The sequence below is a fragment of the Molothrus ater genome, chromosome 3, assembly GCF_012460135.2.
Source record: "Molothrus ater isolate BHLD 08-10-18 breed brown headed cowbird chromosome 3, BPBGC_Mater_1.1, whole genome shotgun sequence".
In the NCBI taxonomy this organism is placed as follows: domain Eukaryota; kingdom Metazoa; phylum Chordata; class Aves; order Passeriformes; family Icteridae; genus Molothrus; species Molothrus ater.
In genome coordinates this window covers 13721173-13747876 of record NC_050480.2, presented here as the reverse complement: position 1 = coordinate 13747876, position 26704 = coordinate 13721173, and the positions used below count along the sequence as shown (strand labels likewise).

Here is a 26704-nt window from a genome sequence, read left to right as displayed (position 1 = left end):
TTATCTAACAATTTAATTTGCAAAGCTGAAAGTTTTCCAGTTCTTAGGTTTAAAAGCAAACAAACAAAAAGGCAGTTGAAAAAAACATGGAGTCTCACTTTAACATTTGCATTTATCTTCATTAAGGTATCATTATTTTTAAAGTTACAGTTATGAAGACAAATAGCTTTGCTGAGGTCATATCACATTGTATTCTTTTTCTATATTAAACAGATTTCTTTGTCACGTAACTGATGATGCTCTCTACAAATCACTTAGCACTACAATGTCACACAACCACTTATTTTACTTTTACCACAGTAATGGCCTTCCTATTTCCCCTGCAGACAAAATGAGAAAACCAGCATTAGTTCCACTGCTGGCTGACGCTCCCCAGCATGTGAGCATCTTTAAAAAAAGGGGTGGAGTAAACACACTTTTTATTTCACACAGGGTAAAGCACACAGGCAGTACAGCAGTGCTACAGATCTACCACCCAGGAAGATCTAAGCACAGCTCTTTCCCAGCTCTGAAGAACTGGAAGGAAATCAGAAATTAATTCTTAGGTACCAAGATTGTCAGGTGTTTTCCCAATGAACAAAATGAAAGTCCAAATGTATCCAGCTAATTGCCATCTAACCCTGTGGGTGTTTGCTAATGCTTAGCTCAGACGTGTATAGTCAAACAGGACCAAAAAAATGGGAATCACAAAGATTCAGAGAAAATGTTATGTTGGGCAGAATTTTTAGGAGGTTGAGAATTTTTGCAATCAATTTTTAAAAATGAAACCAGCTTATTGAAATACCCTCCATTATTTTCCCCTGCATCTTTACCTGACATAGGAAAAAAAAAAAGAAATTGAGGCAGACATGAGACTTTACTAAAAAGAAGCAGCCAAACTAATTTCTGTTTATAATAAAAACACTGCTTCATTATTCACCTCTTGGCATTCTTAGCCTGCTCCACAATTTTTAGTTTTAGCATTCCATTTTATTAAAAACCTGTCCCAGATTCCTCTTCCAATGAATAGTTTTCCCCTTCAGATACTTTGATTATGCATTAGTTTGACCTACTGAAGTTGAAAAACTAATAGAGGTATAAAGCTGGCAGCAGAGAAATGAGGTCCAAGTCCATTATTCTTAGTTATGTCCCTGTCAAAAATAGCTGACAAGCCCATCACTACATCAAATATGTGCTTGCTGGGCACTGAGCTGCAGTAAAGGTTGTGTTTGCAATGTTTTGATGGCAGCCAGCACTTAGAAGCTCTTGGAAGGATAAGCAGGAAGGGACCGGGAGCTTAACCATCTTGCTCCTGCCCATGAGCCCAACATCTAGCAAAATCTGCCATGGATTCTTCTCATCAAACATAGCAAGATCCAGATCACACCCAGCATCAAGGTCTTTTAAGCGGCATGTGGGGGATTCGGGAGATTTATTTTTTTCATCACTGTAAGAAAACCTATAGCTCACAGGCTGCAATACAAACTCAGCAATCCTTCAAGTCAAGCCATTTAGCATGACATGGTCTGGCAAGAAGTGGTTCACTTATGCTGGGAGAGCCAACCTTTCCCTATTGCAGCGTGTGATCAGTAGGCACTGGCAGCCGCATTGCAGAGTCCAAAAAAGCTGACAATTATCAGCAATGCTCACAGCAAAATGCAGCATTACTGGACTTGTGGTTGCAATGGCACTCAGAAAACAAATATGGCAGGTTGTTAAAGATGACCACTTATAGAAGCTACCAACCTATTGTTACAGAATGGCCAAACTGGACCTTTGCAAAGAGGGAAATCAAAGTGGCTTAGGTGGTTTGGGGGGTGACCTACAACAGAGAGACCTGGTCCATGTGGGCTATGGAGAGGGGAGGACAGGGAAAGCTAGTCTGGTGATGCAGAGGAACTGAAAGAGAAAGCAGACAAGACAGAAAACTAGTTGGTTATTTTCCTTCTCATGAAAGGCTTCTCAGCTGACAAGAGAACTGTTAACAACCACACAGCTGGTGTTTCACCTAAATTGCATGAATATGTGTCCTAGGGTGACTTTATGATGCTTGTATCCCCATTTGTGTGCTCCGTTTATGCTGGATATTATGTTCTGTGCCTTCAAGACTGGCTCTCGAGAGTGAAAGTTTTGTTTGGTTTCTTATCAGCCTGCTCCCCCACGGCTGGCGGGACACAGAAACAGGGCAGTACATGGTGCTGCTTTTGCTTTTTGCTTTGCTTTTCACTTTGCTCTTGCTTCTGCTTCGCTCCTGCTTTGCTCTGGCTTTTTGCTTCTGCTCATTAGTTAGTTTAGCTAAGCAGTCCAAATTTTCCCTGGACTGTTTTTCTTTCCCTTTCTTGGAACCACTCGAGCCTGCTCTGGACTGGGACCTGGGGAACACCGGGAGTTTGCACCTTGTGGCCTGCAGCAGCTACCCCAGCACCGGAGGGACTGATAACAGAGCGACCACCCCCAAGAGAGACTTTCTGAATTTGTCATCTTTTTCAGAGTAGTGAAAAAGCTTTGTCATCTGATATTGTTCATTTTGTGTGCTGGGGGGTGCTGCGCCTGGTACATAAACAGGTTCTTTCCACTTCTCTCCAAGGAATCTTTCCCAAGGGGCCTGTGAGTTTGCTTTCTGGAGGGGCCCCCTTTTGGAGGTTTCCTCCCAAATTTGCCCTAAATCAGGACAATATGGAAGATAAATGAAGACATAAAAGGGACATTGTAGATGAAGCAAAAGAGATGAAAATTTCAAAGAGACTCAAAAAACATAATGCAAGCTATTACCTGCATTTCTTCTGTCACAAAAAGCAAACACAGCTTGATGTACAATCCTTAGAGTTAAAAGGTCTTGAAGACCTATTGTGTGTTATTTCAGTTTTAAGCTGACCTCATTAGTATTCCAGGGAAGAATTATAATGTGACTTAATTCCTGTCAAGACATACTGGGCTCTCAGGAATTTTAATGCACCAATTTAGATTTTCTGGCATTAATTAAAGTTTGCATTGCTCATTCCATGTGAAACCACCTAAATCCAAACTTACAGAGCGAAAAGGTGGAATCTTCAGAATGTGCTCATGTAAATCCACACATACTAAGTTTTTCAAGTATTTAAGATTCTAAATAGTACATGATCATTCCAGGTTCTTCTGTTAAAGATTAGTATATTTGATCATAGCTAATGTATTCACAGCAATTTACTGGATGTTAAAATTTAAAAAGTGTCCTAGACATCATTAGATGACTGACAGAAAGATCCTCAACTACATCTGTCAGACACAGTATCATGGTTGACTAATCCTGCAAATGAGTTAAGTGCCACTGAATTAAAGTGATTTCATTTCTCACAGGAAGGAATTCTAAAAATCATCTGCTAGCACTGAAATGGTGAAGTCCTTGAACACAGCACAGTCTTCATCCTCACCTTTGTACATATTTAAAGATTCACCTCATTTAACAAAAATCAGAAAATTATTTGCCTGAAAAACATTTCCAACCCTTCCCAATCTGCATCAATGTTTACAAGTAAGGACAGCACAGGGAACGTGTGACTGAGATATCCACTACCATATAGATTTAAGTTTCACCAAAAAAACAGCTATACAGTACTGGAAGTAGACAAAGTTTCATCAAATACAAGCTCCCATTCCACAGGAAAACATGCTATCCCAGGCAGTCATGTTTCCACAGCCTTGGTATCATTATTTGCTCTGCTGAAGTCTATGCCTCTCACTGTTATGCTTAAAAAATAAAGGCAATGCACAGTAGAACAAACTGCTGTTTACATCATCTGTCAAATTGCTGATTTTAACACAAAAACTACCATTGACTTCAATGTGGCCAGCATTTTATAAGACACTGTGCACTGCTATTCTGTTCCCTGGTAAGAGATGTTCATTATGTATATTGCTTCTATTGGGAAAGAAACAGAAATTGTGAACATTATACTTAAATCAAAGCAATCTGAAATAAGGCAGGGGTTTACATAGCTGCCAAGAAATAAAATATTAACATGAAGAACATAAATGCATATAAATAAAATCAAACAATGCAAAGCAAATAACCATGCCAAGATGAAGTGCCTGTAGCCATGATATTTTCTGAAAAATTCTTTCCTTAGGATTTTTTTTCCTGAGAAGCTGAGAGGCCTCAGGAACAAAATGTAAACAATGATTATCTGCTGCTGTGGAATGCAACAGGTGGATCTGTGATTGGTCTCATGTGGTTGTTTCTATTTAATGTCCAATCACAATCCAGCTGTCCAGACTGTCTCGGTCAGTCACAAGCCTTTGTTATCATCCTTCTTTTTCTATTTTAGCTAGCCTTCTGATGAAATCCTTTCTTCTATTCTTTTAGTATAGTTTTAATATAAGATATATAATAAAACAATAAATCAAGCCTTCGGAAATATGGAGTCAACATTCTCATGTCTTCCCTCATCCTAAGACCCCCATGAACACCACCACAAGTGCCAGGATGGAAAAGACTGAATTCATTTCAAATTAACTGAATTAAGTTACAGGTACAGTGAAGGAGAGGTGTTTAAAGTATTGGTGAATATCTGTAGCTTTATTTACTGTATCTAGGCCATTTTGATTACAAAAAAAGGGCACTACTTGTAAATTCCAGGTCTCCTACACTCTTTTACTTTGCAAGACTGGCTTATCCAGATGGTGTTGGGGAAGATGAAACAGGAAAGCCTTATAAATATGATTGCCTGGCAAAAGATTTTGAGAATATAGAAACTATAAGCAAGACTGAAATGAAAGCAAGCTTTGAAATACCTTAGTTACTGAACAACTGGAAAACAATGGTGTGGCTGGCTGAAAGTAATCCCCTTTTGATGAAACAATACCCTCTGCCTCCAGACAGGTCCAAGGGTCAGAGCAGACCCTAGTAGCTTAGCAGAAGGGGTCCAAAGAGTAGTTCTTAGTGTTTAAAATGTAGCACAGTATGATAATGTAGTGATTCTTTTAGGCTGTATGTAAATGCTATAGGATTTGTATAATGTACTAGATTGGTTAGTGAGAATTAGAATATTCAACACAGAAAGAGATTTATTGTATTGTAACGGAAACCTCTCTCTCTTACCCTTTTGCTCTTTTACACTTTTGCTCTTTTGCCCTTTTACGCTCTTAACCCCTCATCCTCTCTACCCCTCTCTTCTCTCGGGCTTGCTCCTAGCTAGAGCTGGAAGCTCTCAGCAGGGCCCTGCACCCACGCCCTTTGCAATAAACCACAAATTCCACGACCTGGCTTCAGAGATCTCTCGTCTCCATCCATCCCGACCGTCCTACCCCCCGACACTCCTAGAAGAGGAACTTGGCCAAAGCTCTCCTTTTAAAAGTTGAAAGTCCAGTAGTTAAAAGTGGGGTTGTGACTTTCCTTGTCAAAATCACCACTGGGCCCAAAAAACTCTCCCTAAACCCCATGAAATTTTGATGAAGCTTTGTGAGGGAACAGTGCTCCATACACACCATCTAATTCAGACTTCCCTGGTGATACCTTGGTAACCAAAAATAACTACAGCATGAATTTTAATTAAGTTGCATCTAAATGTTGGTGGAAATTCAGGGATTTCCACACCGGTTAGAGTCTTAAAAAATATCAGCAGCTAAATAAGTATTCTTTGAGAAACAGAAAATTAAGGCTTTCAAATGGAAAAATCTTTAAAAATTGTTTGGGCCATTTTCAATGCAAAATGTATTACTTTCATTTTGGGGAAAGGAAATCTCTTTTTTTCAATTTGTTGAACTTGATTTTAAAATTACGTGGTGTTCACTGCCTCCAGGGACCATGTGTCTGACCCTCTTCTCCCAAGTGCACCAAGCACCAGAGTGGGATTTGATTGCTGCTGTTTTAATTCAGCACATTCTGGATGTCAAATATTTAAAATTAGGTTGAACTGATACAAAATAAAAATATTTCACTTTCAGTTTCCCATGGACACTTTAATTTTATAAAAAGGCTTACTTGGAGAAACCCTAGAGAGAAACACAAGCCAATTCCGAAAACATCAGCTAGAACTGATGCAAAAATGTCATCTGCTCTTTCATCCTTGTGCATTTCTCATTTCAACAATCTTCATTTACTTTCCCTAGATGATGCTTTAAGTGAAAATTAATACTAGTGCTTTATGATTAAAGCAATTAGCCACCTTACACTTTCTCAGTGTGCAACTGATTAAGTGCATTGGTTATAGAGAAAAATAAACGCTGCAGACAATGAGTGCTTGTTGGCTTGCACAGTATGTATCTTTGGCACCATCTCACATTGCTTGCACACCAGGCATGTATTTAACTTGAAAATTATCCCTTTCAGGTGGTTCTAATATAGAATAGAGCTGGAAACTTCTTGCTGCATACATTGATCAGAAAATAATAAAGGTCAAATGCAACTACAATATGTGAGTACCTTTTGATTCCAAAGGAACAGTGTTTTGAGTCTATTTTATAGCCAGCATAAATCAGTGCATCCCCCTGGAGAGACCAATATCAGTGGCACAGTGCCAACTCCAGCTGCATGGATGCTACTAATCACTAAGCCCCATGTCTTGTCAAGCATTCAGGGTCATAGAACTCTAAAAATGGGCTTCAGCAAAGCCATTCACATAACAACTTTCAGTAGACGAAATCCAGCTTTCAGCTGTAAATACAGCTCTGTGACACAAATCATCTCCCCTTAGGGCAATCACACCTCCCTCACAAGTCACAGCCTCTTTTGCAGAAAAAGCCTCTTTCTGTGCCCTCTGGCCATATGAAATAATCCAGAGGAGAAACAGTCTTTTTTATGATAAAGCCCCGATCTTGGTCTTATCAACCAAGCGATGCAAGGTGGTCTGGGAACTCAGTCCCTCTCAGAGAAAGAGTGCCCGAATACCTAGTCAGCTCACAGCCGCCGCAGGCTACCCTTAGCAAGCTCAGTGATTGTCAGCACTTTTGTGATTATCAGCTCTCTTAGGATTTCAACTCTTTGCTTGCTCGCTAGGGCGCCTTGGCTGAGGTAGAAGCAGACATGAGAGAGGAGAAGAAGTCCTGGTGGCTCCACAGCGATGATTTACTGGGGAGGCTGTGAAGGGTTCCAGCGATAGCTCTTCTTCTGTCGAATGGGCTAAAACAGCCCCTTTTTATAAGGTATAGGGGGATCCAAACTTGTCCAATAGTAGGGGTCAGGGAGAAGTGGCCTATGAGGTTACATAGATAAGCTGTGGGGTGGGGGATCAAGGACAGGAGCTTATTTTGCTGTCTCATCATGACTCAGCAGTTCCTACTGTTACGTCTCAATCCTCCATGGAGATCTCACCAGCTCCATGGGGTCTGCTACAAGCCTTTGCATTCTTTCTGCTGTTCCATCTGTTTGATTAAGTGGAAAGCTAGAGATTACGATTACAGAAACTTTTTACCTTTCATTAAATAGGAAGACACTGACATCTCCTTTACACAGGCTTCTCTCCCCCATTGGCAGTGCTCATGTTAAGCAGCAGTAAGGTACAGAACAGAAGAACTGTCCAGTCATCTTATTTAGACTTCAATATACGAGTACCAGTGACATGTTCCTTTAATAGCAGTTACTGTTGGGAGCAGGCAAGGACTGTTTGTAGAAGCCTATTACATTTTCCAAGATTTGAAGCATTTTCTGTATGTGACTAATTCAGGACACCCCTCCAGGTACACTGAGAACCTTATATGCCTGGCTGATATGATCAGAGAGGGCATCATCTCTTTTTTAGCCTTTATTATGTTCTGAGGAAAAAAACCAAAACAGATTGCACAGAGCATAGAAATGAGCCCAGAAGCTGATCCTGCACAGAATAACAGAAAAAACAATAGCTACTTCTGAAAGAGAATTTAATTATTTTCCCAGTAACTTCTAATTTTTTCCAGTGAAACTTTATTGTCATGCATGTCCTGAGTAATCATATTCTAAATTCTAAAATAAGCCCTGAGCTGCCAGACACCACCTGAGCAGCATAAACAGCCCAATAGAAGGCTACCAGTTTTGACTGCTAAGGCATCAGTCAGCCTCGCATTTTAACACTTGATCCATCCTTCTATCCTGGCAAAAGAGAGGCTTCATTCTCAGCAATTTCTTGAAGCAGATTGTGGCAGAAATTTCATTAACAGCCTTCATCCATCAGTGTTCTAACTGAACTTTCAGTGCTAGCAGAAGGATGTATTGTGAATTTATCCCAGGATTTGGTTGATATTTTTAGGTTTTATGCTAGTGTTTATTTTAGAAAACGTATTAGCAAGACCCGAACTCCAAGGCAACACCAAAAAACCCAAAAGAAATCAACCAAGCCCAAATCTAATTAGTGATGTGCTGAAACAAGTTATTATATTCTTTTTATAATAAATGCTTTTTTAACATTACAATTAAAAATAGATGCTAGCAATTACAGTCAGCACATAGAGTTTTCCCATAAAATACCTTTCATATATCAGAAGTAAATGTTTATTGAAATGAAGTGTCTAGTGCATGTGCTGCATAGCCCTTTGAAATGCAGTCTGTCTCAGAGTCTTTTGAAAATCATGCCATGGGAATCAGATTTCATAAAGCTGCCAGATATCATTCCATGACACTAGGCCAGTAGGAACCTGACTCTCCTACGGTTTGTGTTTACAATTCCTGAGCATTCCCTGGGTTCATATTACGTGCAGAGACACTGGGAGCTTTTCAATCTCTTCAGAGTGTTTCCAACAAATTTTGCCCTGAAAAGGGACAACATTTTTCTCCCCACCAGTTATATGTGGACTCTACTGGACTCAGGAAAAAAATCAGCTGGAATTTGGGGGTGGGGGAGTGGTGGGTCACCAAGGCCAAAGCAGTGTGGATCAATAAATGTCAGTGGAGCTTTGTCAGCTCTACAAAATCCCACAACTATGCCCTAGAGATTTTTACTGGAGATACTGATGGTTTGTACTGGTAAATCATTGCACTCAGGCTCATGGCTACCAGAACAGTTTGCTGGTCCTTTTTGTGGTGTGCAGGGAGGCCAAATCATACTCAGAAATTCATGGTAATGAAGGAAAAACATGGTAATGAAGGAAAGACTTTCTAAAAGTAAGAAGATCCTTTGTGCTGTTGCTATGCTTTGTTATACATATTGCAGTGCAAAATTTATTGCCTGTATTATTCCTTATTCGTTTTGTGGCTGTAAGGATTATTCAATGGTGTTTTTGTTCCTCTAGCAAACAATGACAAATGCAGCTCAGAACAGAAGTGGAACATTTCCCTGCTTCACTGCTTATGTGATAATTATTCCAAAAATATGCTCCCACTCTCAGCAAGGCAAGGGGAGCTGTTACGGTATTGGCCGGAGACAAGTTATCAAAAGTGATGAGAGAAAGACTGCTTTCTGTTTGGAGATGCTGACAAAGCGGGAAGAGAAGATAGGTAAGGTAATCTGCTGTTCACATCTAAATGAGAAATGATAGATGACGGAAAACTTTGACTAACCCTGAGGTAAATCCAAAAAGTCTTCCCTCATTCCTTACATATGGCCTTTCCTGTGTACAGTTTGAGTGACAGCTGGCAAGGACCTTAGAAGATAAGGCTGCACTATAAGGACTTGGAGTACAGACAAGAAAAGAGAGGAGGTTTGGGGAAGGCCAGCAATAAAACACTGCTCAGGTTGATGCTTGTTTGTACATGTTACATCTGTGCAATTCTACAGAGTTCAAAATCTTTTCAATTGTTATCTATTACTAAGAAATGCTGCTTGATTCTCATTGTACATTTATCAATACTTGGTGAAAATGTTACCTATTCACATAGTCACCTCCAGTTTTCCTACAGTGTTTTTCTTGTCCTCTCTCTCTCCCTAGGTTTGTTGAAACAAGCTTTCAGTTTCTGGCAGAGTTCAGACACTAAAACCAGCAATTTTTCACTCCTGGCCCAAGTCTCTTGGTGGGATCCTGATTTTTCTAACTACTGCTAATCAGGGACAAACCCACTTATAGGAGATGATCAGCTCCCCACTGCTCCAAGTGGGAAAATGCTGCTACACTGACTTCCACCAGCAGGCAGCGGCCAAGGATAAAATACCACAATAAAAACCTGGTATCAGAGAGAGCTCAGCTTATGTTTCTGTTTGTGGCACAAGAAATCTCCATTGGCTTAGTTCTTTCTTTAAAATAGTTTGCTATGTCCATCCCCAAAAACTGGTTTTTTTTCCCTTTTAATAGACATATCTCAGATGCAGCCCCTCTAACTTGACATTTCTTTCTCGCTCAGATGCTGTATCTTGGAGAAATCAGTCCTGAAAATTGCTGGGCTTATATGTACATTATCATTTGAGAGCAAACCATGGTGTAGATTAGGCCCCAGCTTTTTAATTATCAGTTCATAATGAAGGGCTCTCTTTGTGGTGAAAAAAACAGTTTCCTGAAGGTTTCCAAGGTTCCCTGCAGGGTTTCCAAGCCTCGGAAGAAAATACAGATCATTCGACAATTAATGTCTCTGCATTCACAGTGTAGAATGGAAAATTCCAGCTTTGCCATAACTCCCTGATGCCAGGAAAGCAAGTAGATATACTGCAGCAAGCCAGGAGGCAATGGTGGGAGAGCAGTCCACCCACACAATGAGCAGGCACATGTCTTTCCATGTATATAAAGAGCATTAAAACCAGAAATGGATGATTCAAGCAGTAAATCTTAAAAAACTACAAAGAAAAATATGGATGAAGTGCACTCCAAGTGATAGGTAGAAGTTCAACAACTTAAGAGAAAGTACAAAGTTTACTTCTTCAGAAAGATCTTTCTCTTCTCTGACCCTGCATTTCATCTAAGGGCTAACCTCCATTAAACTATTCAAGCAAAAAAACCAGAAAGTCAAAATCATAAAAGCCAAATTAAAATGAGGAGCCAAGGACAAAGTTTTACACTTGAAAATGCTCAACTGCCAAACCTACCACCTTTGAGAGACTTTCTAATTGCTCCCAATTTTCCAAGCAAGATGTACAGACACTGTCAGGGTATGGAGGCTTTAATACAATTGAGAAGCTTTTCATTTGCTAAAAATAAACAACAGTACTTCAGAGAAAGCTGCCCCAAAGTGCAGATATAGTGAAACACCAAGAATGTGATATAGGAGTTGTACAAAGATGACTATAATTGCTATGTCAGCTTAAGAGACTCGTTTCATTGCATTTTTACATCTAAACTGATATTTTCTTCAGTGGAATTTAAGTCCTCATCTTTAGTTCATGCCCAAATTACTACCTACTGGGAAAAAGGCCCCCATGGCCTCTGAGAGACAGCAGAGGCTGCCAGAGCAGGAACTCCTGGGACTCAAGGACCCTGCAGCCTTGCAGGAAGAGGCAAAGTACAGGCGAACCAAGCCCTGCACTCGCTCTGCTGTGGTTGGGCAAGGAGATGATGGCAGGTTTTATCAGCAGGACAAGGAATTAACCTTGTCCTTAACCAGCCACCTCTCAAACACAGTGCTAGCCTAGGACCATAGACCTCATGTGAAAAGTCCTATTTTTGAATTTCAGTATTAAAGCCTGGAGGTCTTATTTCCTTCAAGATCTTTCAGATGGGATTTCTGCTGCTCCTTTAATGACTGTCTTACCAACCAGCCATTTGCTTCTGCATTTGGTATTAGCCAGCTAATCTTGTCTTTTCCCTCTACAGCCTGATCACTGCTACTACAGAACCTCTCCTCACTTGGACAAAGTCACTCCTGCACAAATCTTTTCAGATCCTTGTTTCAAAGTCAGTTTCCTCACAAGTCTTCCATGACTGCCATTAAATGTTTGATGACCCCCATGTCCAGACAGCTTTTCTTTCCAATTTTCATCCCAATATCTCTTAACACTCAGATTTCTCTCCAGCTCCATTACTTCAGGATTTCCACCATCATGTCTGCACACTGCCCTTCTCTGTGTCATTTTCCACTAATTTCCAGAATATTCACTATTGCCACTCTAAAACCAATATATTTCTGCTAAACCTGACAAATATCCATAATTAAACACAAAATATTTTGGACTATATGTATCATTAAACACAAAATATTTTGGAATTAAAAGAGAAAGCACTATATTACAGTAGAATCTAGTTTTTGTTTGTGGGCATGATCCTAATTTCACTGTTTTCAACAGAATTCTTATATCAGGTATATCGTGCAGACTTTTTGCTTGTGTATTTGAAACAGGATTTTTAGAAACAGAATATCCCCATATACTTTGTCTACACTTGCTGCTGAAAAGTGAATGTAGAGCATGTGCTTTGCCCACATCACATGCTAGAACATACATAGAGCACAATTTCTGAAAAAAATAAGTCTGCTTTTTAAAAAATTATTTATTCCTATCAATTTATGGGAGCATCCTACTGAGTTATTTCTCTTGGAAGAGAATTCTGCAGTCAGAGCACATGGTTTAATTAGCTGCTATTAAAGCCAGTTCATAAGGAGTAGTGAAACTCGCTAATCTGCATTCTGTGGTCAGCTGTTTCCCAAATGCATTCTCCAAAGCATTCTATATCCACTTGTTATCTACCAAATGTGCTTTGCTACTTGCAACACAAATAGATTTTCATCCTGTGTGTGTTACTATGTTCCAAACTGCCCGTATGTAAAAATAACTGTCTTCCTCATTTTGGAGCTGTTCTATCCAAGTGGCTGACATTTTTTTCCAAAATCTCCATCTCACCTTGTTCCTCTTTTCATTTAATTGCAATTGCAAACTAAACCACATTGCTCAGCTGAAGCAGCCTGGCCTTCCCTCAGGAAGGGACCTGAAGATAGGAGTGCTAGTGCCAATGGAGGGTTGGAGGGAGACAAAGAGTTAAGAAAAGCAGGAACACTCTAGTCCAAAGGTCTGAATCCTGAGGTAGATCTGAGGAACAATCATTTGCATAGCATGTGCTGAGAATACACAATCTGGCCTGCACATGCTCTGAAGCACTGGATCAAAATACCTGGTATAAAGGAATAACTGCTCCTGAAGGTTTCAAAGGCTAATACATGCCTTGCCACAGCCCACAACTCCGTGGCTCTCCAAGTGATAGGGGCATTCTGCATCTTAATAGCAGGACTTAGAGAACTCTAATTCACAGGTTACTCATTTCTGTCCTAAATCCAGTATTGCAAGCTGCAGCGTATTTAATGTGACACAAGACTGTCATTTCTCCACAAAGAGCCTTGTCACATTTCCACTCCTTGCATAGGTAGCCCCATTTTCAGTCTGCTTCTTTCAATGGGAAATGTATGATCACTAAGATCAGGAGTCCAGCAGTACTGCTGTTCTACTCCCTATTTAAAATTTTGTACCAGAGACTATAGTAATAAGAAAATCCACATCTTACAGAAAACATGAGCATGAACTTACGTAGTTTGATGCAAGATCTGGATGCAGATAATCAATTCCTGCAACAAGACATGACAGAACAGAAACCAAAGGTTAAGATATTCAAAAAAGATTTTCTAATGATCACAGAACAAGATTCCTTTACAACCATAGGAAAAAATCTTGGTGAATAATGCAACTGATTGAAGTGAGATTCCAGTTTTTAAATGTGGACTTTTCAATCATTTATGTCAAAACCCAGATGCCATTTGAAAAAGTGAGCTCAATGACAAAGTTTACTGTTTTGTAGACTAGATCATATTTATTTATAAGGTTTAAATCACAATTTATCTTTGTATGAGTTTTGTCATCTCAAGACATACCAAAACTAACAAGATTAGTAAGCACTGATCAGTACAGGATAGAAAAATGAGTATTTTTAACCAATGTAAATTAAGTAGAAAATTACCTAGTAGACTTGTGGTGATCACTAAGGCAAACATTTCAGATTATATGCATGAAAGAGAACTTTTACTATTGGATTAAATGATTTTAGCAAATATCTGTGTATAGGCTCCACATTTTGGTAGCATGCTAAAGATTCTAAGTGTGTAATACCTATTCTATTGCAATAGAATGATAGAATGGCAATAGAATGGCAATAGAATAATAGAATACTCATTCTATTGCATGGCATCTTTCTATACATGGCAAATGTAAAAATCCCAGTGGATGGTGTAACAAAGGTAGCAGATCTACGCTCAGCTGGGATAAGATGACCTATTACATAGCCAGTTAAAACATATAAAGCAAAAGCCACCAATCTCATGCTACATTTTCATCATCACCACTCAATCCTGTTTTTCTAATCACTTTCCCATTACATGATCTATTTCATTTGCAAGGAGAATGCCATATCATCACAGTTTTTCTGATGGAAAGATTACTTCTCATTCTGTAAGGTCCTTAGCATTATATTTGCCTTAGGAGACCCTTGTTACTGATCCAAATGGCAGATGGACAATAAAAATCTCTATGAAGAATCCTGTTATTCAGGTCATCTTTTTTAGAGTTCCTAGAAACAAATTATAAGGCAAATTACTCCCTTCTGTGAAAGCTGTATCTGATGGACCATCAGTTTTATTGACACAAAGTTCAAATAGTTTGCCATCATTCCCCTGACAGTCATGCCTTGCTAATCTGAAAGCCAGGTCCTGCCTCTGTGAGATTAGTGAAATTATGACACAAGAGGTCATCTCTCAGATGAGATCAATCTTTCACCAATACATAAATCAGGTTGCTCAAGACTTAATCCAACCTGGCCTTGAACACTGCTACAACCTCCCTGGCAACCTGTTACAGTATCTCACCTCCCTCATAGCAAAGAATTTCTTCCTAATATCCAGACGTCTGAGTCTACTTTCTTACTTCCACAAAAACCTTGCCATAGGAGTAAGCAAGTGAGGAACAGAAATAGGTAGGGACAGATCCTGGCTGACTCTAGAAAACATATGTTGATACAGACGTTTTATTTATTTTTAATTTTATTCAGCCCCATTAAAGGAAAACATTCAAAATTTATTCCAAAGAAGAGAGTTGAGAGACTGCATGGAATTCCTTTACTTCAGTAAGAACCCATAAGTAGAAGAACTGTAACTTCAACTGTACCTTTTATCTTCATCTTTCCTGAACTTAGTCTGAAACTAGCAATATATCTAATATGCAGATCTTCATTGATATTCAGTATGAAAGTGTTTAATTATTTCCGCTATCAACGATGACTGAAAAGAATGTAATCCAAAAAACATTTTCTTTGGTATTTTTTGTACAGCAATTTCCTCCTCCAGTCAGTGCCTACAGAAATCAAGGGGAGTTTCTCCTTAGGTTTAATAGCTATTACAGTGTGCCCTGGAAGATATCTGAGTGATAATTGCAAACTATTTCTAATGCTTGGATATCCATTCCTCAGTACCCCTATCTTTGTATCATATTTTCACTGAAGATCTCAAAGTATTTATAGAGGCTGGAAGTCTCACCACTACAAGTAATTGATTATTACTTTTTAATCTTTTTTTTTTAACTTCAATTAAATGAAAAAAGTCTACCTAAAGGATTAAATTAGTACTCAGTCTTCACTTACCATCATCCATAATTCCTATGGTTACTCCCTTCCCTGTGTATCCCAGCTCCCATGCTTCAGCTACATTAAGGTCAAGTCCAGGAGTCCCATCTGCTTGACCAGTGTTAATCTAATACATCAGTGAAAAAAAAAAAAAAAGGTTTTTTTACTTGACTGACATATTTCCACAGCCACTGGTTCTTCCCTTATGCCTCTGCACGCATCTTTGGAACAGAAAATATATTCCATATGTTTTTGGAGTATGCATCTGTCCATAATCAAATCTACTGAAATAATGCAGCTGTAAAAAAAAACAAAACAAGCAAACAAAAACAACAACAACAAAACAAAACAAAACAAAAACCAAACCAAAAAAAAAAAACCCAAAAAACCTCCCAACAACAAAAAAACCCTGAAAAATCCAACACTGGCAAAATTCAATTTTTTGTAGTTTATAAGATTTGGTTAAACACAGAATCTTTTGGACCCCAAAAAAGGAGTTTTCCATTTAACATGTCAGCCAGTGGATCAATCTAGGAAAAAAGTTAGAACAACTGATTTTACAGAGGACTTTTTTCTGAGCAGGAAATACTTTTTCTTGAAAGCAGGGATCTACTGTATAGCTTCCTAAATTTTTGTTATTTTTATCACCGCAACATTTTGATTAACTACCAGAAGATAAGTGATGTAATCCTCACTTTAGTTTATCGACTCATCAAGGATAAAATCCCATCCATGCTAATCTGCCTCCAATTCATTTGAAAACTTTTGCCTCAGGAAGAAAAAAAAACCTGCAGCCATATTGGATGGATTAATGAAACATAAGAAATGGAATAAGAGGAAGAAACATTACTCTAAAGCAAAAATACCCTTCTTAAGTTAACAAGGCAGTACTGCATTTACTGAGTATTTAATCATAAATATGTTGCAACAATAAAACTGACCAGAATTACTTTATCAACTTTTTAAATTAAAAAATCATTTCAATTCCAAGTAAAAATATAACTTTTCTTTCATGACTAAAGACTTCTCACTCTAAAAAAACTGACACAAAAAAACTGAAACAATTAAGCAAAATATTAATTTCCTTTGACATTAGCTTAAGCCAAAATTCACCCATTTTCAGCTGTTCTTTTTTTGACAAATTTTATTCAAATTTCCATAAGAAAAGCTTTAACTTTTGCTAGCAAATACATTTTAATTTTTGTTATAATTCCATAACAATATTGTACCTGGCAACAGCTCAAAGACATGATTCATATGCAGTTCTAGGGGTCACATCAGCACACCAGCAATGCCCACAGGACATCAATACAGTTCTCTTTCAAGCCTTCTAAGGATCTTTCCATTGACTGAAATGAAATTTATCTCTTGAAATGTGCTGGATCTTCCCAATATAAAAGGGGTACAATTAAAACCAACACAACAGAGCCTTGGATCCATTCCCAAGTCCTGCATTTGGAAAGAACTGCTGGAAAACAATGCAACTGCATAGAACGGCTTGAATGCCAATTATTTAGTTATGATTACTGTGATTTTCTCTCAGAACTTACCAGGTACCACTGCTTTGTAAATAAAGGATCATTCATGTTGATGTCAATGTCATTGATGTCTCTATATCCTCGCTTCCTTCGGATGAATCCCTCCTGTTGCACAGCTTTCCTCACCTGGAAGGGTTAATTTTTACATCTTTACCTCAGCATTCTTGACACATGTAAAAAGCTTATTTTAGACTTGTTTTCATGAGTGATAAGGGTTATGAAAACACACTATTTGTGTTTGTGTCATTCATTTGCAACTTCTAAACCAGGGACTGATTCCAGTCAGAATTTACAAAGAGGTAGAAAGCTCAGGACTACTGCAACAGCTGTGAGGGGAAGAGACTCCCCCAGAGTGACCTATCTGGAAAAAAAACTCAGCTTGAACATGTTTTAGACACCAACCAATCAGCATAAGAGTGAGCCCCTCTCCAGGCATCACTATTATCATGAGTCCTCTTGTCACAGTTGTATTTTCCATTGCCACAAAAATAGAAGCTAAAATTATTTAACAAATTCCAAATATGTCACAGCTCCAAGCTGTAGACATTTGTCAAAGTGAGGAAGCAGGTCTCAACCACACTTCTACTTTTCCAGATTTTTCTCCAGGGCATTAAAAGACCATTAGATAACCTTTCCTGGCTGATAGGGAGGAACAATCTGATTATTTATGCCTCAACATTATACATGAGGTGAAGGACTCCTATAGGGGCTGTACACGTGCTGGCAACCTTGTCATTTTATTTTCATCCAAAAAATCAATCAAAAAGAATCCCCCCGACTCCCCTTTTTACAGAAGGACAGGACACTGCCAAAGAAATTTTCTGGGAGAAAAAAATCTGGTCTTGTGAGCTTTCATCATACTTCTGAGGCTCTCAAAAATGTCTTGTAAAATGATCTACTTTCAAGGAATATCCTTGCACTAAATAAGTGATAAATAAATATACTGGCAAGGAAAACTATATGGCAAAAAAGCCATTAAACTGACCACACTAGCTGAAGTATAGGATATGAAAACACAGGTTATAAAACACAAGTCATTACAGATTTTCAGAAATCCTTTTCTTTATGCACCGCAAATCCACAAGACATTTAAGGAAGCACTGTTGAATATAAGAAAAGTTAAACATGCAAATATCTTTGGAGGCAGGAACTTCAAATGTCAGACCATAACCATCTTATTTGTACACATTTAAAAGAGCCTTCCTAAAGAGACCACTCAGTGGCTGTAACTAGAGTTGTAATATTAGTAACCTATTCAAAAGGTGCTGTCAGCTTTGGCATACTTATTTTGCACTCTTCAGCCTAACACCTGAAAACAAGACAGCATGAAGAGTACTAAAATTTAATTGTAAAAAAAAAAAAGAGAGAGAAAAAGAAAAAAATCTGATCAAAGAGGAATTAAAATGAAAAATTATTAAAACCATTAAATACAAGAAGGCAGTAAGACCCCCTAACATTTAGTTAGGTGTGTTCTTGAAAAGAATCCATGGTTATTAAATAAATCTAATAACTCAGAGAACAACTTCTACATGTGTGACTTTGGCATTTCAGATTAAAAATGCATACATATGAGTTACACTACTGTGTCATAGCAACTTTATATATAGAGTGTCAGTCAAAATCAACACAGGAGAAATTCATCCAAAGGTCCAATCAGATCTTAGGACAGTTGAGTCATTCTTGGAGGCATCTTTCTATCTCAGTTAATTAAAGCATGCGCATAAGAGACAGTGCTCAGTGAGGTGTCTGTGACAGAGGTGAAACGGGGATCTAACTGATGGGGGCTAAAAGCTGTTTTCCTCACATCTCTCTTGTTTCACTATAACCCCGAAAACCTAATACTAATTCACAGAGAGTAGGATAGGGCACAGCATGGCCTGAAAAGGCAGTGTCAAAGGTTTCTACCAATATACTTGTATGAATTTTACCTCCTTAACTAAAGACACCAAGTGGTAATATACTGAACTGGTTCTTTCACTTATATGTGTGCATACAATACTTTTGCAGGTTCATTAAAAATGGAACAGATTGAAAGTAAAGAAAAAACCTAATATGAAATAACCTGGACAGTGACTAAGCAGGACCAATACAAGGTGTACCTCATGGCACCAGGTCGCTGTACACAGTAAAGAAAGGTATAAGCACAGTGTTTGACAGCTCTAAGACAAAGCTCAGTGATGCCATGGAGACAGAGCAACACGTGTCGCTCTGCCTCCCCCCTCCCAGCCTCTCCCCTGCCTCTCTGCTTGCCACTGCAAACCCCAAGCTGTCACCAGAGAACATAATTAGGAACAGAAGACAAGCCTCATGCAGAGGGATGCCAGAGAAAAAGATTTCAGTCGTTTGTGCTCCCATGTAAGCTTGCTGGCTCTGCAGGACCTGCCTGCATTAAGGCACTGAATTAGGATTAAGTACAAAAGGATTTCTATCAATTAAAAAGCAATGCTGGGGAGCCCTGGCTTGTCTTTTAAGACAACGGAGAGGAAGAGAGAGAGCAATTTGCAGAAATAGCACAGGCTGTTTTCCCTCTTCAGTATCATCTCGTTTGTCTGATTTGTTCCATCTTCACAATACAACATAGTGTATTTTTTGTATAACATTATAATTTCCTGAGACAAGGAAATACACCCCTCAAAGAGGCATAATTTTCACTGAACTGAAACCACTCTGCAGGCTGTTTTCTAAATGTTTCACTTGGAGAAGGGGCAAACAGGATGCCACCATCCACAGAAAGAACACTCAGAAATTCTGGGACCTCCTTTTCACCTCAAAAACAAAGGGGGTTTCCTCATATTTGCAAATAACAGTAAATCATACAATTGAATCTGGAAAAGATCAGGCATTTTTGTGGAGGAAAAAAAAAAAAAAAAAGAGTTGAAATTTTTGGAAAAGGTCTTGTTAGCTTTTTCCATGAGCTAAAAATTGCCTTGGTCAGCTGGCTCACAGCATGATCTTAACCAGCACAAGGTAAGAATTTGCCTTTTTCCTCACAAAGATGCGTATAGAAAGCAATGAGCCCAAGAACAGGTAACATCCATATAATACAGAAAAAAAGATCCCTAAAGAACAAATTTGGAAAATGATAATGCAAATCCCGTGATCTGTGTGGAAAACTGCCCATTTAGAGCTGCACACAGCTGACTCAGTAAAATCCTTGTCTTCTTGCTAACTGGATATCTATGTTAGAAAAATGCACTTTTTGTCCCAAGAAGGAAATTTCTGTTTTTATATGTAGTCTAGATCAGGAGAGGGACTGCATCTGATTCTACTTCTGAAACAATAGTAGGCGTCCCCAGTAATACAAAGGCATTAAGTACCACATCAAGGTTTCATAATCACACGAAAGAACATGTCTGCATGTCCAACAGTAGAAAAGTACTGGAAAACATTCTCATCTTGTAACATCCATAATCCCATCGGCTTGTGTGACATTCAGACTTGGAACCCAGTCCTCATTCCCACGTACATTGCAGCCTCAAACCAGCTTTTAAATCCTTATTTCTCTAACTGAAGCAGAAAAAGCAGCATTTATAGTACTCAGGCTTTTGATAACAGTCACTAAATGATTCAAGCCTGTGAAGTATGATATTTATTAGAACCTAGTGAAACAAAAGGATTTTACCATCTCAAAATCAGGCTTATTAATCTACAATAACAGCCTTCTGTTTATTTCATTCCTAAGTAATTTCTTGCTTTTTCATTAGGATGCAAGTTTAAGTACAGATCAGAACCTGAGCATCTACTTTATTAGCATAAAAGTAAATTATGAAAAATTTATTAGCTGTGTTGTAACCAGAATGAAGGTCATGTATCAAAGCCCATGGATGGCTTTCTTTACACGGTAAAAAAGGTTTCAAGTATTGATTTTCATTATACTTTTGCATGGTGCATACAGTCACTTAGATGATAATAAACCAGCAGGATACTGGATGCAAAACCAATTAACAAAATAATCAATTGACTGCAGTACTGCTCTGGAAGGGCAAGGAACTGCAGCACTGCACTATGCTCTCCGCTCCCATGAATGCCAAGACAATCAGCTCCTCATTTTAAAGGAACAGGGTTAATTGCACCAATGAGAACCTGCAGTTAAATGACTCTGTTATATTGAGCATAAATGACAGATTTGCTAAATCATACCAGTGGGTGTACAAAAGTGGAACAGTACCCACAACTTGAACCTCTAATAACAAGAACTTCAAAACAGGAGAATTTGAATCAAATTCCAGAGGAAGAAGGCAGTCCCAACTGATGACATCAAATAGGCATGTTGGGGGATTTAAAAACCAACAAGCACATAGCAGCAAGCTGATGAATCAAAGGAAGTAATGGTTCTTTTTTCTCTGAAGGCTCAGGGTTAGTACAGGTCTGTTCCTGAAGGTGAAGTAAGCAAACTCAAACTGATAGCCTGTATTTTTGAAGAAGTCAGGCTGGTGGTCAGAGTCAGGCCCTATAAACTGTACTAAAGATCAACATCCCTTGAAGGTGGTTTGGGACAGTGTGTCCAGATGCACAAAGGCATCACCAAACAAACCACCTCCAGATAGTGGAACGCTGTACTGACTGTAGGCAGCATTAATGTCTCATATCCCAAGAAACATGGTGGCAACAAAAGAGAGAAACAGAAAAGTTCAATTGAGCCAGTGATCAGCACATCCAACCTGTTGGAAAACATACCAGTTTAAAAATTTTTGTATAACTTTAGTCAAGGGGTTTTGTTTGCCTTTGCCTGGGGAAAAAGAATTTTAAGCTTCTTTCCAGGGCATTGTTCCTCTAGATGAGGTCTGATGAATTTGACATCTCAACAGACTGGGAATAGCCCAAAAGATAAAGAGCCACCAGTGGCCATCTATGAACATCTACCCCAGACTCTACCTCTGGCAGAGTTGGAGACATCTCCTCCAGAAAAGACTGGTACGAAAATCAAAGAATGAAGATGTACTTAACATCAGAAGCAAAGAAATACGGATACAATAGGACACCAAGTACTAAGAATTACACAACTTCAGACCAATGAACACTGACCCAATTTGTTTCCATGAGTTTTGACTGTATGAAAAATCTGAAAAATCTATTATATGTCATGTGTCATGGGATGATTCTCTCTGCAGAATCAGGCTGTGCATGGATGATTTCTGTGATACATCTTGGCCAGATAATAAGGTAACATCTTGACTCCCTAATGTTAAAAATGTTGTTAGACGGTTTTTGCTTTTTCCTGCAATTTCGGTGACAAACCCTTTACAAAGTTACGAGAAAGCATTCACAAGCTTTTAGGGGTATTATCCATAAATGGCATCCCTTTGCTGCTAAAGCCAATGCTAAGTTACAGAGTGCATATTTTTCACCTCTGATTTCTAAATTCTTAGACAAAAATGTTTAATTTTACTATCCATTCCATCTGTATCATGAGAGGTGTATATATTAGAGAAATACAATGTCAGAGAAGATCACCCATCTCACATTCTACATTTTTGTTAAAGCTACTAAGTAATCCATTTTTGTGTGACTCTCCACTACAAAACAGAAGTAGTAACACTGAAGCTCCTCAATAGTAAAAAGAAAAGATCTACTTGAACTGCAACAAGTCAGATGAACAAAGCAAAACTGAATCACTTTTAAATGGCGATGGGGACAGCTCATTTCTATAAATGAAGTGATAACCAGGGGTGAAGAGGCTGCTAAACACTATTCAGACAATGTATTGGGTTTGAACGACCAGCAGTGTGGCTGCAGGGGTGGCTTCTGTGAGAAGCTGCTAGAAGCTTCCACCATGTCAGAGACAAGCCCTGGCAGCTCCAAAGACAGACTTGCCACTGGCAAGCCTGGGACAACCAGAAATTGTGGTAATACAATTAAGAAGAAAGAAAAAAAAGTTATTGTGCAGTTGTAATTGCCAGAGAAGAGTGGGGTGAGAACATATGGGAGGAACAACTCTGCAAACACCAAGGTCAGTGGAGAAGCCAGGGCAGGAGGTACCCCAGGCACCAGAGCTGGGGGGATTCCTCTACAACCTGTGGTTCAGACCATGGCGAGGCAGCTGGGCCCTGCAGCCCATGGAGATCCACAGGGATGCACAAATCCACCTGCAGCCCGTGGAGGAGCTGGGGGTGCCTGAGAAGAGGCTGTGACCCTGTGAGAGGCCCATGGAGAGAGGAGAGACACGCTAGAGCAGCCTGTCCTTGAGGGACTGCACCCCATCCAAGAGTGACCCCACTCTGCAGTGGTTTAGGGAGGACTGCTGCCCATGGGATGGACTCACACTGCAGCAGTTTTCAGCAGCTGCTCATGAGATGGACTCAGGCTGGAAGTTTGTGGAGAACTGTCTCCTGTGGGAAAGCCCTCACAGTGGCATGGAGAAACAATTCCTCCCTGAGCAACCAAAGAAACCACAGGTGATTCACAGGAATAGGGTTATGGTCAGTGAAACTGACCATAACCCCATTCCCTGTCTCCTTGCACTGCTGGAGTAGGAGGTAGAGCTGGGAAGGAGGGAGGGGTGAGGGGAAGGTGTTCTTAAGGGTTCATAATCCTGCTCTGATTTGGTTAGTGTAATAAATTCAATTCATATCTCTACCTACAGCCTGTATTGCCCATGATGTTTGATGAGTGATCTCTCCCAGTCCATATCTCAACACATGAACCTTCCTATGTTATATTTTCTCTTCCCTGTCCAGCTCTGGAGAGGAGTGAGAGGCTTTGGCACACACCTGGCATGTGACCAGGGTCAACCCATCACATACAGCAATGCGTTAAATTGATGCCATTTGTTGTGACAGAGTTGCATCCATCTGCTCAGTTTCAAAGTTTCTGAGCCTGTTTTGTGGCCCAGAAAGCACAAGCAGGGATATTAGAGGGTTTGTGAGTGTCACTGACCATCCAGTCCTTATTAATAAAATGAGAACTGCTCCTCTCAAGCAAACTAATGACTTTCAAAGGCTCTCATGGATCTCTCCATACCTAGCAACAAGACACTGTTGCTAAATGTAGATGTTTCTGGAGGATATATTCATAACAATTTCTCCAAGTTTCTCCCCAGCTGCACCCTGGCGAGTGTTTTGTACAGGGACTACCTAAATGTAGCAGCTGATACAGCATAAATCCTGTGCTAGAGAACAAATCCTTAGAAATCTGGAGGTTTATCAACAGAACTTTCTTTCCCTACCACGTCTAAGCAAAGGACACATATACACAGATACATTTTATGAAAAATCCTTTCATTAGGATTTATTCTCCTGAGAAGCTGAGATGCCTCAGGAACAAAATATAAACAATAATTATCTGCTGCTGTGGAATGCAACAGGTGCCTCTTTGATTGGTGTCGTGGTTGTTTTTAATTAATGGCCAATAACAGTCCAGCTGTCTTGTACTCTCTGAGAGTCATGAGCTTTTGTTATCATTCTTTTCCTTTTCTTTTCAAGCCTTCTGATGAAATCCTTTCTTCTATTCTTTTAGTATAGTTTATATTATATAATATAATATATATTATAAAATAATAAATCAGCCTTCTGAAACATGGAGTCAGATTCTCATCTCTCCCCTCATCCTGGGACCCCTGTGAACACCACCACACACATGAACTTTTTTTTTTTTTCCATTTCAAATATTTCATTAAAGGAAAAGTGCATCTCCTTCCATAAAATACTTGTATCACTCTTTATTTTTAAATGGTTATTTTCACAATGATGAGCACAGACAACATGAGAATTGCTTTGATTTATAGACGTAACATTCCCTGTAAAATAGCTCTTTTTCCTTATTTTTAGGCATCTCTCTACCTTGCTTTTACTTTTTTGTTACTAGTTGAACCAACGTCACTAGATATCAAGGACCTCCTGTGTATTTTTATTATCACACTTGGATGTTCTGGACCCGTTCTAGTTTTACCCTTTCTGTAACCAGCCCCATTTGCCATCCCAAACATGTCTTAAGCTTACACAGATCATCAGCAGATACATAAATGTCTGGACACTAATGCTGTCCCTGCAGTGATCCCTCTCTTGGCATGTCTCCTAATTTTTATTTGACTCCGGCTTATGTTCCCTGAATTTTTCCTCTGTCCCTCTAAACTTGGTATCGCAATGTGTCACACTTGTGGGTGAACAAAATAGGAACAAAACACTGTACAAAAAACTCTAACAAAAAACTTACTGATTGCATTCTGCATTAAAAGCTGGCATAGCTGGGACTGCTCATTAACTTCTCTGCAAAAATCACAGATAATCCTAACATTAGAGGTACAGCCGTTTAGGAAACCACCCCAGAAGTTCATTATCGATCAGACAATAGTAAAATATGAAGCTGAACAGCCTGAGTTCAAAGGTTTCATACAGGCAAATAACCTTTCTTGATGAAAACACAACTTACAGGACTCCAGTTTCAACCAAGTTCCTTTGTTTTTTAAAAAATACACAAAAACTTCCATCCTTCTGCCTTTTTTTGTTATCTTTTGTTTTCCTGATTTTAGTTCCGTTCTTGGTAAATAAGGAGCTTTTGAAAATAAAATAAGAGGAAAGGAAATCAATATTTTTGTCCATTTAGCAGCCCTCTCACAGTTCAGAGACATTCAGGATACAGAGAGTAAAGAGACAAGGAATCAATGCGTAAGAGGAGACTGCAGATCATATTCAACCTGCTCAGCTAAGCAATCAATAGCTCCTCCAGCTTCTACTTTGAAATGCAAGTGAGCTGGTCAAGCTGCAATGTAAAATCAATGCTGAGTATGGACAGTCTACAATGGAAAATGCCAATTTGGTAAAACAGAAATTTTTATAGGATCATGCCCTCTTTGACAGATTTTTTTTTTGCCCTGGGGTAGAATTTATTAAGGGAAAACACTGAGGCAGAGGAGAAAGCCCTGCATATCTTGATATTCTGTGCACTGCCTCAAGTACAAGCAAACTGGTTCATACCTCTACTTTCTCTTCAGTTGGACAGGAAAAGCATATCAGGATCTACACTATCACAGGTGCTGGCTATTCTCAGCAATGTGTTTCAAATTTTTTTTCCACTTCTTAGACAAGCCAGCATGAGAGCAAGAGCATTTCTGAAATCTTAAGAAGTTTCCAAAGGAATGAAAAACTTCTTCTTATTCTACATAATACCAAAAAAAGACAAAGTAAATTATATTTTCTTCCACGTCTTCTTGCAAGATAGCATGATAGTCACTTCAGTTACAAAATCAAAGATCTCTGTAAGAAAGAAATTCCCTGGAGTTGGGCTATAACTATACATTAGTCTTTCCAGTAGATATGCAGAGACTGCAAACCACAGGGACACTTTATCGGCAGCTTCTGGGTATATTTTGCACTTTGCTGTCTCACCAGTTATATGGGTCAAAGAAATGATCAGCCTTTCCAAATCAATCAGAATAATCACCTCTTATGTGGGTATAAACAGCATGCCTGGTGACAGAAAATAAAATTGGGCCTTTTGTATATAGGTCATTATCAACTGCAGATCCTACCTAGCTGCAATATTAGGAGAACTGTGACTTGCAGAAACCTTATCTTATATTCCTTTGCCAAGTACTGCAGATATGACTTTCCTATAACATTATGATTGGAAAAAACTAAACTTGCCTTCTTCTTCTTCTTCCTCAACAGTGAAAGTCTTTTTTAGAGTGATTTTTACTTATTACAAAGAACACCACCAATCTTTGAGGTGATAACCAGATTAGGTCTAAGTTTTCTTTGCACTCTCTCTGTAGTATAAGAAGGGTTTTAGTTTAAATGGAAATCAGGCCCAGATCACATTTAAGATTGCAAACCTTTTGGCTGTGTCTG

At 39.0% G+C, this 26704-nt stretch overlaps 1 protein-coding gene across 2 annotated transcripts in view; it reads right to left on the bottom strand.

Moving 5' to 3' along the window:
* Window positions 1-26704, bottom strand: part of PCSK2 (proprotein convertase subtilisin/kexin type 2) — a 103109-nt gene that overhangs the window by 36185 nt on the left and 40220 nt on the right. For both annotated transcript variants that reach the window (XM_036379592.2, XM_036379591.2), the window contains 3 exons: window positions 16932-17045; window positions 15400-15508; window positions 13302-13339 (listed from right to left, as the gene is read on the bottom strand). In XM_036379592.2, coding sequence (XP_036235485.1) covers window positions 13302-13339; window positions 15400-15508; window positions 16932-17045 — 261 coding nt within the window. The remainder of the gene's footprint in view (window positions 1-13301; window positions 13340-15399; window positions 15509-16931; window positions 17046-26704) is intronic.